This window comes from Bubalus bubalis, chromosome 16 (genome assembly GCF_019923935.1).
Source record: "Bubalus bubalis isolate 160015118507 breed Murrah chromosome 16, NDDB_SH_1, whole genome shotgun sequence".
Lineage (NCBI taxonomy): Eukaryota > Metazoa > Chordata > Mammalia > Artiodactyla > Bovidae > Bubalus > Bubalus bubalis.
The window spans coordinates 30,756,416-30,772,530 of NC_059172.1; the positions used below are offsets into that span (position 1 = coordinate 30,756,416).

General features: G+C 37.7%; 1 protein-coding gene across 1 annotated transcript in view; it reads right to left on the reverse strand.

Annotated features, from left to right (window-relative positions):
• RNF169 (ring finger protein 169) overlaps positions 1–16,115 on the reverse strand; it is an 87,249-nt gene that overhangs the window by 54,352 nt on the left and 16,782 nt on the right. Inside the window, exon 2 of the mRNA XM_025266424.3 lies at positions 451–524. Within this exon, the coding sequence (XP_025122209.2) occupies positions 451–524 (74 nt within the window). The remainder of the gene's footprint in view (positions 1–450; positions 525–16,115) is intronic.

Here is a 16,115-nt window from a genome sequence, read left to right on the forward strand (position 1 = left end):
ATGATTCCCAGACAATTAGCTTGAAAACATCAAAAATAAGATGATGTGGACACAGCTAAAAGCTTTCCCGATGGTAAATGTTCTCTAACTAGAAAATTATCCCACTACTCCTTTATCAGTCTAAGTTACAGTTCTTAGAGAACACATGTAATTAGAATAACCTTATAAGATAATGAAAAATAATACAAGCTATTATTATTAAAGGTTAAATGTTAGCTTTTAACTAACATTTAAATGCCAGGAACACCTCTCCTGGTGGCCAGTTACTGTGGCAGGTGTATGATAGGCTCTGTGAGCTACATTTTCATCTGTTTGCTATAATGCAGACAGGTTCTACTTTATCAATTTTAAAATTCCCTATTAAATCTAAACTTCCACTAAGTACTCTTTAATGTCATTATTCCAATTTACTTTAAGAAAATGAATGGCATAATAATATGTATACTATACCTTTCTCAGGCTTTCATATTCCTCACGAAATTCCCCAGGCTTGCTTAATTTGATTGGCGCTCTGAATATAAACTCTGGAGAAATGAGAAAAGAAAACACTTTTTAGCAGAACTTTCTAGGAAGGAACCAAGATCTTGTCCTACATCATAAAGCACATAAAAATTGTGGTCATCTTCCCACAATTTGAAAATTCATTCATTCATTCAACCAATACTTATTAAAGGGTATAAACCAGGCACAGTCCTGAGCACTGGGGAGAAGCACTGAAAAAATAAAGTCCTTGCTATCCTGGAGCTTACAAAACTGTGGAGGGAAACAGACAGTAAACACACTAGTGTGTGTGTATAATACCGCTGATGGTACTAAGGGCTATGAAGGAAAATAAACACAAGATGGAAGGAAAAAAAGAGTACACAGAGTGGTCTGAAGGGTCTCACTGATAAAATAACATGGTAAAAGACCTCAAGGAAAACCATATTTAAAGCTCTTAGTTCGGGACTTCCCTGTCAGTCCGGTGAGTAAGACTCCGTGCTTCCACTGAAGGAGGCGCAGGTTTGACTCCTGACCCGGAAACTAAGATCCCGCACACTGTGCCACTGACAAGGCCAAAAATTATTTACTTAGTTTTTTTTTAAAAAGTTCTCAGTTAAATATTACCAAGTGACATTTTAAATAAGCTAAGGTTTTACTCATACTGTTTCTTTCTACTTCTTTTTCAACCCTGCCAACAGATTACAACCTATAAATATTTTCAGTATATACCCTGATTTTTTTTTATCCTCAAAGCCTTCAGTGGTTTTGATCAGCCTATAGAATAAAGTCAAAACTCTTCAATGTCACTGAAGGTCTTCCAGAGACTGGTCACAACTTCATCTTTCTAAAGCACTGTCTCTCTCAACTCTTGACTACCTAATTACAGTATACATGCCACATATTTCTAAACCTTTTATGTTGCTTTCTCAGCTGAAATTCTGTGTTCTTCTCTTCTCTATATATAGTTTTAAATCCGAGATTCCAGGCCCACAAGAGGCACACAATGCACATTGGTTATATAAAAAATAAAAATCCCACTTAGGAACAAATAAAAGATAAGTCCTAAATGCTATAAAAAGGAAGGAGAAAACACACACTTCAGCCTTCTTACATGTACATGACACTTCTATACACCCCCATGTATATATTTAGTGACTTAAACATGGTATTTAAGACTTACTAATAACTCTACATCCATTCAGGTTGATAATATCTGTTGTAGAAAAGTGGGCTCCTCAAAAAGGTGACTTTCGTCCTTTTTCAGTTGTCTCAACTACTTTAGAAAGACTCATTTACACCAGAGAAATGTGGAAGATTCTTAGACAGAAACACTGGACCTAATGCAGATGCAGAAAACAGGAACTTAAAGCTGTACCAAACAGGAGAGAATTATTAGACCTAGGGCTTGGGAGGAAAACATTCCATCACCTTCATCCACTTAAAAAATAAACTCCTGATGACTATTTTAATCATATCTCTTAAGAACACTTCTAATTATAGGCAAATAGTGTTTAAAAGCAGATGCTCTAAAAGAGCAGTGGAAAGGGAAGAGAAAAGCAAAACCCTTAAGAAAAAAAAGGAAAATATTTTTAATCCATTTATGAAGAACTTATTCCTGAACAATATTTCATATACATTTTCTCAGTGAATCTTCACAGAAACTTTGTAAAGCAGGTATTATAACCATCTTACAATAAGGAAAATGAGGGGTTAATGACTTCCCCACGACCACAGAACTAGTACATGGCAAAATTAAGAGAAAAAGAATTAAGGTATAAAGATGAAAACTATATAATGATGAAAAAGTGAATTCATCAAGAAAATACAATAACTATGAACTTGTATGAACCTACCACAAAACAAAACAATAAGACTATAAGAGAAACTAATAAATCCAAAATTATAGTAAAACATTTTAACATATTCCAATTAAAAACAGATCAGGTAATAAAGGTAATAAAAATACAGAAAAATAAAATACAAAAAATAAAAAAACAAAGGTAATAAAAATACAGAAAAATTGAACAATAAAATTAACAAACTTGATTATGTATTTATGAATTCAATGAACAGAATATATATTCCTTAAAGCAACAAGGAACAATTAAAAACACACTAGGTCTCGAAGTTACAAAAACTGTCAAAGATTTCATATTATATAGACTTTGCTCTTGGATCTTAACTGCCATTTTCCAAGCCAAGTTCTGTAGCTACCTGGCTGATAACTTTAGCTTACCCAATATTCTTTCTCAATAAATTCCTTTTCTGCCAGAGTAGATTTCTACTGATAACAACCAGTGGGAGCAGAGTTTGGGAGAGAATGGATTCATGTATATGTAGGACTGTCCACTGGAAACTACCACAACATTGTTAATTAGCTCCAATATACAGTGGTTTAGTCACTATGTCATGTCCAACTCTTGCGACCCCATGAACTGTAAGCCCACCAGGCTCCTCCATTCATGGGATGTTTTCCAGGCAAGAATGCTGGAGTGAGTTGCCATTTCCTTCTCCAAGGGATTTTCCTGACTCAGGAATTAAACTCTAGTCTCCTGCACTGCGGGCAGATTCTTTACCGACTGAGCTACCAGGGAAGCCAATATAAAATATAAAGTTAAAAAAAAAAAACAACTAACAACTACTGGCTGACTCTATTTTTCACATGGTACTATGAGATGATTCAGAAGCAAAACTCAAAACTGGTTAAGGAAAAAAAAGACAGAGAAGACAAATTACTCCTTAGAATAAAAATGAGGACCAAATTAGAGGTATGAAGTGAGTTTAAATCTCCAGTAACTATTAAAACAACGTTACAATGAGTGATCTTGCATATGAATTGTTTTGCATATCTACAAGTATATCCATAGATTAAGTTGCTGGAATCAGAACTGCTAAGTTAAAGAATATGTGTTTTAATTCTGGCAGACAATACCAAATCCCCCTTCATAAAACCTGTACACACTTATAGTCCCACCAGTGATGCATGAGACTGCAATTTCCTCACACCTTTGCCAGCACAATGAGTGCTGAAATTGTTTAGCTTTCCCAATCTAATTGGTGAAATTCTTCACCTTATGTGCTTAATGAATGAAACTGAGTACTTTTCATATATTTGAGTAATTTACATTTCCTTTTATATGAAAAGTATATACATTTCCTTTACTCTTGTTGGAGTTAACTTCTTCTTCCAGATTTGTTAAAGCTCTATGTAAGAAAAAGTACCCTTGTGTCACATGAAGAGCAATACTTTTCTTAGTTTATCATCTGTCTTGACTTTGCTTACAGTGGTGATTTTTGTGTAGTTGTAGTAATCAAACTTCTCCTTTATGACTTCTGCATTTTGCATCATATTTGGAAAGACCTTCCTCAGGCCAAAATATAGTAACAAATTCTATCAGTTTCTTCTGGTACAAAGTGTAAGACTTTTCTCATATCTACTTTTAAAAATTCTAAATCTATATTTTTATTTGGAAGCAACATAAGGAGCATAATCTTATTCAGGCTTTTAATAAGTCTACTATCTAACACAAGGGACCAAAAATACTTTCGTGACAGGCTAATAAAAATGATTATAATTTTTAGTTACTGTTAGAGAATTTGTTTTCTTTAAAATAATTCTTGATGGCATTTAGAAGAAAATGTCCAAAGAGCCTAACATCTTTATTATATAGTGTAAATAATACAAAATTAAAAGCCTGATCCCAAACTCAGAAGCTTCCAGAGTCTCAAATAAGTCAGTCTTAACTTCCTCTTCTAAAAATCAGAAAAATACCTACTATGACAGCCAAGTATGAGGATCAAATGAATATAATGAAAGTGAAAACACTGTGTAAACTATTTTCAGACAGTTGAGTGGCATGCAGTAGAATCTAATAACTATAAAACTGCCTCTGGTATTGACGAGATTAAGAAATGGTAGTTCGGTCTGGTTTATTTGCAAGTACAACTTAAGAGAGACGAAGATAATTACCCAACTGCTTTGATACATTTATTATATGAAAAGTTAAATTCACTTCGGGATACTTACTAAGAAATCTCAAAGTTCATATATAAGGCCAAGTAAGAACTCGGCATACTGACTGAAATATTACTATGCCTTGATGCATTTGAGGGTAAAAGGTAATGACAAGGGCAGGATTAATTTCTACTCACCAAGACTAGAACTGATATAGATTAGCTTACTGTTGGATTAAGATTAATGTATCTTGATGCTTTAAAGATTAAAAAATGATAAAGTCACTTTTTGCAACTTCTCCCAACAGGACTGTGCTGCATTAACTGGCATCATGCCCAAAAGTTCAAAAAATTACAGTCAACAAAGTAATTCTTGATTACAAAAACAGTTAAGCATAAAAGGTCATGAACTGGTCCGATGTAACATTAACTTAAATATTTAAGCCTTTTCCTATTTTAATAATGCCCTCTAGAAATGTCAACAAGATAAAAATAATTTTTTTCTTCCCTACTGGCTTGCAAAAAGAACATATTAGGTTCTGACACCTGCTCTGTCAATTAAGTGAGGGTATCTAGATATATCAAAGATTCTCTTTGCCTTGGTCTCATCTTTCAAATGGAAATCAAAATACTGGCCAAATCTACTTCACAGGAATGCAGACCACATTTAGTAGTAGCAGTAATCAATGAAGAATCCCTGTAATAAAAGCAGCTAACATTTAGTAAGAGCATCACATGCTAAATGCTACACACATATACACACACCCATGCAGAAAAGACAACAATAGCAGGCCTAACTGCCTATCTTAGGCTTGAGTACAGGGTTAGTCCTTAACTGGTGGCTAGGAAGATTTTGGAAGAGTTCTCAGGCACCCTGATTAGGCACAGGTTCACTGTTACCTAAACAGTCTGTATAAACTATGCAGTTATGCTGAATACCTTTTTTCGTGATGGGATTCTAGAATTCTGAAACATGTTAGACAGACAGTCCCTATATGATCAGCCCCTAATAGAAAATTTAGGGCAATAAGCCTCTAAGAAGCTTCCCTGGTTCGCACCGTTTAACACATGTAGTCACAACTTGTTGCTGGGGGAACTAAGCATGTCCTGTGAGACTCAACTGAGAGAGAACTCTGGAAGCTTATGCCTGGTTTCCCCTGGACTCTGTCCAACGTTCCTTTACCCTTTGCTGATTTTAATCTGTATCCTTTCACTGCAATGAATCATAGCCACGACTAGGACTATATGCTGAGTCCTGGGGGCACTGCTAGTGAATCATTAAACCTGTGGGGGGTGAGGGGGGCGGTGTCTTGGAGCCCTCCTGAGACACATATACACAAGGCTTTAATCCATACACAATGGATTAAAATCTCTTCAGATCTCAGTTTATACTGGAGAAATGAGATTAACTTCTACAGCAAACGATTCAGCACAGGCTTATCTAGCTTAATTGTTCTTCACTTTCTTACACTTGATAGGTATCATGGTTTTTACAAATTGAAGGTTTATGACAACCTTGTAATTGTCAGATGATGATCAGTATTTTTAAATTAAGGTATGTACATTGTTTTTTTAAACCATGATGCTACTGCCCACTTAACAGATTACAGTGTAGTGTAAAATGAACTTTTGTGTGCACTGGAAAACCAAAAACTTTGGTTTTATTGCTTTATTGCAGTATTCACTTTATTATGGTGGTCTGGAACCAAATTCTCAGTATCTCCAAGGTATGCCTGTAATAATATTCTTATCTCATTTTCATTTACTACTCAATAGGTTTCCCTAAATTCTGAAACACTCTATTATATAATGGGTAAAAATGCTATTAGGATTTAAGCTTACATAAGTGTAGCTATAATATCAAAATAATTTCTTAGAAGCCTTAGGAAATATGGTTTCAATCCACCTAGACTATTATGAGAAATGAAGCAGGAAAAAAGGTCAGAGAAATGAAAATCTCCGCTTTTAAATCAAAGTCATTTACAATGCCTCTTAAAGCTTACGGGAGAACATGTATACACTTAACATTTTAATTATACTAAGATATTTATCAGTCATGATTAAGCTTTCATGTTCCCTGAATTTTAGTACAAAAAGAACATTAATTTAACAACAGGAAAAAAAATAGTTCCTGTCTGCTGATGTGGGACTTAACTTTTCTTAATTTTCTTTTTACTTCCCTCTACCTTTCTAGGGTCATAACAACTCCCTCCACTCCAAAAGCTGAAACTGTGGTTGCAATGCCTGCAATACTGTCAAAAAAGGAGAGCAACAGGAGAAAATCTACATGACTTGGTAAGGTGATGCCTTTTTAGATAAAATATCAAAGACATGATTCATAAAATAAGTAATTCATAAGACGGACTTCATTAAAATTAAAAATTTCTGCTCTGCAAAAGACAGTGTCAAAAGAGTGAGAAGAAAAGCCACAGACTTGAAGAAAACATTTGCAACAGATGTATGTGATATGAGACTGTTATCCAAAATAAACAAAGAACATCAAAACTTAATCGGAAAACAACCTGATTTTTTTTAATGGGCAAAGACCTTAACAGACACCTCATCAAAGAAGATTTAATGTAAAGAAGACGTAGCAAACAAGCAAATTGGCAAAAAACAAAAAACAAAAAAAAAACACCCAACATCATATGTCATTGCTGCTGCTGCTGCTAAGTCGCTTCAGTTGTGTCCGACTCTGTGCAACCCCATAGACGGCAGCCCACCAGGCTCCGCCGTCCCTGGGATTCTCCAGGCAAGAACACTGGAATGGGTTGCCATTTCCTCCTCCAACGCATGAAAGTGAAAAGTGAAAGTGAAATCGCTCAGTCGTGTCCAACTCTTAGCGACCCCATGGACTGCAGCCTACCAGGCTCCTCCGTCCATGGGATTTTCCAGGCAAGAGTACTGGAATAGGTTGCCATTGCCTTCTCCATCATATGTCATTAGGGAATTACAAATTAAAACAAGATGCTGCTACACAATGCTATGCCTCAGCAGCTAAAGAATCCACCTGCAATGCAGGAGACACAGGAGATGCAGGTTCAGTCCCTGGGTCAGGACAATTCCCTGGGTCAGGAAGATCTCCTGGAGGAGGGCATGGCAACCCACTCCAGTATTCTTGCCTGCAGAATCCCTTGGACTGAGGAGCACGATGGACACAGTCCAAAGGGTCACAAAGAGTCTAAGCGCACACACACACACTACATCCCTAATTAAAAGCGCTAAAATCCAAATCTCTGACAATACCAAATGTAGGTGAGGATGTGCAGCAACAAGAATTCTCATTATTGCTGGTAGGAATGCAAAATGATAGAGCCACTTTGGAAGGCAATCTGGCAATTTCTTACAAAACTAAACATACTTTTACCGTGTGTGTGTGTTTGTGTGTGTGGGTAGGTTACTTCAGTCGTGTCCAACTCTTTGTGACCCTATGGACTTATAGCCCATCTGGCTCCTCAGCCCATGGAATTCTCCAAGCAAGAATACTGGACTGGGTTGCAATACAATCCAGCAATTGCACTCCTTGATATTTACCTAAATGAGTTAAAAACTTACATCCACACAAAAACCTGTGGATAACTGTTGATAGTACTTTTGGTCATAATTACCAAAACTTGGAAGCAACCAAAATATCCTTCAGTAGGTAAATGGATAAATAAACTGAGGTACATACTGTGAAATTATTAATAATCAAAGAAAACTCAGCTAAAATTAGAGTAGGAACAGGCCTGTAGGGCGAGTGCTCATGCCCCTCTGTATCTGTCAGTTACTCCAAATAGGAAGGGCTATACACCTCTATCTGTGACAGAAAGGTGTTGCTTACTTTACTATCTAGCAAGAAGAAAACTTCTTTCCACCCAAATCAACACTACCAATCAGACACGCAGCAGCTCAACTGATGAGAAGCCTCCATATTTTGTACTCCCAGCTTCCTCCATGGACTCTGGCTATTACAGCCCTTCCCAACATCCCTCTTTTCCCTGTAAAAGCAAATTCCCCTTCCTTGTTCTCTGGATTTGCCTCCAGTCTGCCACAATTTGCATATCTTGAATTTCAATTTTTCTGGCTATTCCCAAATAAACTCACTTTCGCTGGTAAAATAACTGTCTATTATATTTGAAAGCTGATAATCCAGACAATGGAATATTATTCAATGCTAAAAAAAAAAAAAAATGAACTTTAGACACTCATGAAAGAAATTAGAGATGACCCTAACAGATGGAAGGATATACCAGGTTTTTGGATTGGAAGACTCAATATTCTCAAAATGAATATACTACCAAAGGCAATTTACAGATTCAGTGCAATCCCTATCAAATTACCAATGGCATTTTTTCACAGAATTAGAACAAAAAATTCTAAAATTTATATGGAAACACAAAAGACCCCAAATAATCCAAGCAATCCTGAGAAATAAAAACGAAGCTGGAGGAATCTGACTCCCTGACCTCAGACTATACTACAAAGCTACAGTAATCAAAACGGTCTGGTACAGGTGCAAAAACAGAAATACAGATCAACAGAACAGGACAGAAAGCCCAGATACAAACTCACACACCCAACTAATCTATGACAAAGAAGGTAAGACTATACAATGGAGAAAAGAGTCCCTTCAGTAAGTAGTGCTGGGAAAACTGGAAAGCTCTGTGTTTAAAAAAAAATATGAAATTAGAACACTAACACCATATAAAAAATAAACTCAAAATGTACTAAAGACCTAAATATAAGGCTGGACACTATAAAACTCAGAGGAAAATACAGACAGAACGCTCTTTGACATAAATCACAGCAGTATCTTTTTTGATCCACTTCCTTGAGTAAGTTAAACTAAGGAATTTGAGTGATTTATGAGGTGTTACTGTAAGTCCATCCTTGGTAACAAAGCTACCATTCTGGGGAGCGATAGTGATAATGGGGGTAGCTACGTATGTGTGCAGGCAGGGATCATATGGAATATCTCTGTACGTTCCTCTCACTTTTGCTGTAAAACTAAAACTGCTCTAAGAAATAAATTTGAGGGCAGGGGAAGCACAGCAACAAGATGTCAAAAGAACCAGAAAAGGCAACATCACCATCCTTAATCCAGAGGAATTAGTCCCAAAGCCCACCAATCCCTCCACCAGAACCTACCGGGATTTTCCAAGTGTTTCAGTAGCACAGAAACAACCATTCACCCTTCCTTCATCTCACAGAAAAGAAATACTAGAAACTATTTCAGGTGTCACTGAATGTTGAGTATCTTAGTATTTATAAATGAATCCAGTGGTGGAAATACTTTCTTAATGCCTGTCCTCTGACAACTACAGTTGACCCTGGAACAACACACGCTTGAACTGCACAGGTCCACTTATACGCAGATTTTTTTTTTTTTTTCCAATAAATACCTACTACAGAATCATATGATGTGAGGTTGAATCCAAGGCTGGCTGAATCTACTTATCCATCATAAAGCTACATATAGATTTTCAACTGTGCAAAGGGGTTGGTGCCTCTAATCCTCGCATAGTTCAAGGGTCAACTGCACCATGCATAAAAGGAAGAGAAACTCGTAAGGCTATAATACCCTAAGAATGACAAGCACCCATGGTCAATGACCAAAGCTGAGTACTGACTGCATTCAGTCTACTGTGAACTGTAGGAGCAGCTGTACTTCCTTGATGGTCCTTCCTGAAAAGGATCTTCTCTAGGGTGGTGTGACTGGTTATTAATAAAGGCAAACAAACAAAACAAATTAGAAGACTGGTATCTTGCTAACTGTACCAAACCCTCAGGAATAAAGTGTCATTGTCAAAGCATCCACACTCAATACAAAATCAGAAGAAGAACCTCTCTGAACTATACTCAGAAGACACTACCCCAATAACTCTCAAATCCAAAGATACCTATGCTTGAGTTTTCATCCCTGTAGGTTCAATTTCTTATCAATGCAGCAAAATGAAAAAGAATAAAAAGAACTCTAAAGAGTCCCAAAATCTAGATCCTAATCTGGACACTCCCACTTACTAGTTATTTGTCCTTGGGCAAATAAAAAAATCTCTTTGCTAATTTCCATCTCTATCTCCACCACCAGCATCATTCTGATGACTGGCAATTATGTAGTATTTTCACTATGCCAGGTCCATTTCTAAGCACTCTATGTATTTTTAACTCATCTAATCTTCATAATGACCCAATGGGGAGAGGGCTATTATCCCCATTCTACAGACAGAGAAACTGAGGCACAGAGCATATAATTTGCCCAAAGCCTCACTGCTGTAAGTGAAAGAGCTATGATTTAAACTCAGGCAATCTAGCTCCAGAATCAGTGATTTTATTCATTATTTTTCATTACCTCTTTAATATTAAAAAAAAAAGAAAATGGGGAAAAAAAAGCTGAACAATCCTATATAACAATGGGCAAAAGGACATGTACAGGCGGTAGATGTTTTTTTTACAGAAAAAAATAAATTCAGATGACATATTAAAACATGCTCAATTTCATTCATCTTAAGATATTAAAAACTTTTAATTATTACTTATTTATTTTATTATGCATTTTTGGCTGCACTGGGTCTTGGTTGCTGCATGTGGGGCTACTCTCCAGTTGCTATGTGTGGACTTCTCATTCTGGTAGCTTCTCCTTTTGCAGAGCACTGGCTCTGAGGGACTTGAGCTTCAGTAGTTGCAGTGCACCAGCTCAGTAGCTGCAGCACGTGGGCTCTAGAGTGTGTGGGCTTCAGTAGTTGCAGCGCATAGGTTTAGCTGCCCCAGGGCACATGGAATCTTCCTAGACAAGGAATCAAACCCAAGACCCCTGCATTGGCAGGTGGATTCTTAACCACTGGACCACCAGGGAAGTCCTATTAAAAACTTTTGAAACAAAATACTTTTATGTATTAGATTCACAAATATAAAAAAATTTGATAAAGACCAGAGTTAGCATGGGTATTCATTATCTTAATGATAATACATATGTACAAAGATACAGAACAAGAATATTCCCTGCAGATCAATCACAATACTACAGAGTGGAGACAACCTAATGTCCTTCAATTTCAGACTAAGATATTCAGATAATTAACTGAATAAGTTATCAGTGCCTGGCATACAATGGATCCTTTTCTGTACTGTCTGGTTTTATTCCTGGTCTGGTCTCTTGGTTTACATGGTAATTTTTTTAGAATCCCATCTACTGTGCAATGAAAAACTATAAAGGCTGTGGATGATATTATACTCCTATAAAAGATTCACCATGTTCTGTGACTGGCAGTCAGACTCAGAGTAGATCACTTCACAATCCAATCAGGACACGAGCTGATTCAAGGTTGGCTGCAGGCTTTGTAAAGCTTGAAAACATCTATCCTAGTTGGTAGCCCTCCCAGTCTAGGGTATTTACCAAGCCTGCCTTCCTTGGAGGGTCCTGAACTCTTTTCTCCTCAACAGTGAAGAAATGCTGAGACCGCTTTGCTTTTCATTAGCCTTCTGTGGAGCTTTTTAGCCTTTTACCCTGCACCAAGACTTTGCCCCAACAGAAAAAAAGCAGGTGGAGAGGCTGTGGAGGTGGGGAGATGCACCCCCTTCTCTCTGGGATCTTGGCCTCTCAAGTTCTGGTTAACTTGGCAGCCCTGAACTATAATTTTTGTATCCCTAGCCCCATGAAGAAAGCTCTGCTGGATTTTTTGCTTCTTAATAGCAATACTCTCCCTTTGCCAAGAATCCACAAAAGTCTGAAGTCCTGGCTGCCCTGGCAACTTACCAATGCCTTCATATAGATCTTTTTTTTTTTTTTTTAAGTCAGGCTTTTCTAGTTATTCTCAGCAGGAGTTTTGGTCTGTGACAGTCTGCTCCATCATAGCCAGAAGCAAAATCCACATTCTTCATAAGCAGTGGAGAAGACAAGGTTTTCATCATGAAACCACAAACCATTACTAAAGAGGGAATAAACAATGAGGGAGAAGACAAAAGGAGAGAATATTCTTTCGAGAAAGTCAAGAAAGGAATCCAAAAAAGGTAGGAATACATGTGGGCAAGTACTAGAGAAACTTAAAATCTTACAAGGCAACAAAAAAACATATGTGAGTGAAACTACTACAGAATGTCCAAGAGTTATAAAACTGAACAGCTAAGTGCTGCATGAGGCAGAGGTGCACAAGAGCAAAAAAAGGCAATGCATCAAAATCCATCTTCTACAACAAAGTCTATGCAAGTGCAGAGGTGCACAGGAAACAAGAGGCCATTATCCATATTAATCTCAAGGTTACCTGCTTATACTACCCACCAAACTTCTGAATTACCCTCAATAAGGAGAAGCATTCCATTTAGAAGTAGGAAGGTGGAAACAAGGGGAGTGAACCACAAACATGTTCTAAAACAAAACTAAAGTGCTTTCCATTTTATCTGTATTTTCAGTTTACCCCATATAGCTCTCCATAAGTACAGATGACAGCCAAGTGGCAACTGTCTTAAACTAATGCAACTGCTTATTTACCTACTTGCCCAAGACAGTAACAATTTACAGTAGGCAATATGAAGAGTGTTTACCTGGAAAGAAGAGGAAGTACAGACAGAAAGAATTAAAAGCTAATAAAATGTTCATGCCAGATTTTAAGGCTGCTTACCTAAGTACCATAATTAACACTACAGATCACTACTCTAATAACTTAAAGCCATGTTTGAAAACTATCCTTGGCAAAGAATTAATAAAATCAAAGGTCACTACTCACATACCAAGAAGTTAAAAGATGTTTATAATTTTTGACCTAATAATTTCATTTTGTCAACAAAGGTCCATCTAGTCAAGGCAATGGCACCCCACTCCAGTACTCTTGCCTGGAAAATCCCATGGACGGAGCAGCCTAGTAGGCTCCAGTCCATGGGGTTGCTAAGAGTCGGGAACGACTAAGCAACTTCACTTTGACTTTTCACTTTCATGCATTGGAGAAGGAAATGGCAACCTGCTCCAGTGTTCTTGCCTGGAGAATCCCAGGGACAGTGGAGCCTGATGGGCTGCTGTCTATGGGGTCGCACAAAGTCGGACATGACTGAAGCGACTTAGCAGCAGCAGCAGCAAAGGCTATGGTTTTTCCAGTAGTCATGTATGGATTTGAGAGTTGGACTATAAGGAAAGCTGAGTGCAGAAGAATTGATGCTTTTGAACTGTGGTGTTGGAGAAGACTCTTGAGAGTCCCTTGGACTGCAAGGAGATCCAACCAGTCCATCCTAAAGGAGACCAGTCCTGGGTGTTCATTGGAAGGACTGATGCTGAAGCTGAAACTCCAGTACTTTGGCCACCTGATGCGAAGAGCTGCCTCATTGGCAAAGACCTTGATGCTGGGAAAAGATTGAGGGCAGGAGGAGAAGGGGACGACAGAGGATGAGATGGCTGGATGGCATCACAGACTCAATGGACTTGGGTTTGGGTAGACTCCGGGAGTTGGTGATGGACAGGGAGGCCTGGCATGCTGTGGTTCATGGGGTTGCAAAGAGTCGGACATGACTGAGCAACTGAACTGAACCAAATAATTTCTAGGAATCTAAGAAAATAATCTAAAGTGTAGAAAAACTTTACATAAGAAGATTTTCATTGTAACATTGTTCACAATTGCAAAACAAAGACTGATTATAACCTAAATATCGAATACTGAGGGACTGACTAGGCTAATTATGCAAGTCACTAGACTAAGTTTTGCCTTATAGTTTCAAACAAGAACATTAAATATGGAAACAGCAATAACAAATGGAAAAGAAACAGTAATTAATTATAGAAGTCACAAAGAGAAGAAAATGTTAGTGATAACATATCAAGTTATCACACGTAAGTGTGTAAGAATAATGGAAACCATAATCAGAGATCAGGGAAGTTAAAAACGGAAGTGAGCAGTGAGGAAGAGGGAGGTGCCATAGGAAGAGAAAAAACACCAAAAAAAGGCACAAGACTCTTTCCCCAAAGCACTTATTAATAGAGCTTATTAGCTAAGACAAAGTCATAAAAAGTTGTAAGAGATTTAAATAATTATAGAGACAATGACAGGTGCAGAGTCACAAAATGGAACAACTGCCAAACGCATCTTACAAGAAAACGCTGCAATAGACATCAGTAGGAGCAAGAAAACAAACCCTGGGAAGGAGAGGCAAGGCTTTGGGAAGGCGGAATGCAGCTGAGTCTAACTGGTAAAACTTAGGTAAGTTAGAAGACGGAGGAAGAGCAATTCAAGGCCAAGAGCAGGCATGACCAAGAGTGTGATAACACTACTGAACTGCACACTTAAAAGGTAAAGATGGCAAGTTTCAAGTTACGTGTTTATTAACACATTTTTATTTTTTTTAAGCGTGAAAGCTGGATAGTAAATAAATATGTTCTACTCGAGCAGAAAGTTTATGTAGGAGAGTGGTATAGGCCAGAAAGGGTAGGTTGAGGCCAAATTAGGTTAAGAAATCTAAACTCATCCTGTCAACAACAAGGACCATACTACCATATTTACTATTATGAATATAGTAAAACTATTAATAAACAATAAAACCTCAGTTATCCAGCATGCTTCGGGAACACAATGTTCCTTAAGTTTATGGGGTAACAATGCCAAATTTGGGCAGTTACAATACACAGTTACAGCACTTTACCATCCACACATGTCTGCCTGGTAATTTCCATAAGTAGAAAGATCCCAGGCTGTGGAGACCAACCAGACTCCACACTTATCAATGTGCACTCAGCACAATACAACTTGTCTAGCCCTCAGTTTTCCCAGTCCTCAAGTAAATTGTTATAAATGATTAAATGACATGATTTAAAGTAATGCTTTGTACAATGTTGGATATATAACTGATAATTATTAAATGTTAGATACTTCCTTAAAAGGAAAAATTCCACTTAATCTTTTCAGGGATAGCAATTTCTCAGAATTGTAGGAAAGCAGACCAAAACAGCTGCTCAATTCTACCATTGCAGCATGAAAGCAGTCATAGGCAATATAAACAAGTATGGCTGTATTACAATAAAAACTTACAAAATAAGCAGGAGGCTGGATCCGGCCTGCTGAATGTAATTTCCTAACCCTGGTGCTACAGATACAATGTTGTGTCCCCCACAAAATTCAAACATTGAAACCAAATCCCCAACATGATGGTGTTCGTTGATAAGGTCTTGGAAAAGTGAATAGGTCGTGAAGGCCAAAAGCTCTCATGAAAGGTTAGGGTGCTTGTAAAAGAGACCCTAGTGAGCTCCTCTGCCCCTTCTACCAAGTGAGGACACAGCAAGAAGACAGGAGGCAGGCCCTCATGAGACACTGAGTTTACCAGTCTTGATTTTTGACTTGCCATACTCTAGGACTAAGAAATAAATTTTTGTTGTTTATAAGCCACCTAGTCCATGGTATTCTGTGGTCACAACCCACACAGATTAACGAATCTGGATTACAGAAAGACAAAGAGAGTAGAATTTGCAAAAGCAGGTATTAAGTAACAGTAGAGTCAAAGTGTGAAGAATAGAGTCAAAGTGTAAAATTCCTTGTTGAATCCAGCAATGGCCCAAACAATAACGCAGAGCAAGGCAGCCCACACCGGATCAGCACAGTCAAAGCATGAGGCACACAATAAAAGAGATCACAGAAGCAAATGTAGGTATAGGAATGCTGCAGAGACGAAGGTCCTGCAGACCAAGGCAGGTCAAGACCATGTGGCTGTCTCCATCACTATATCGA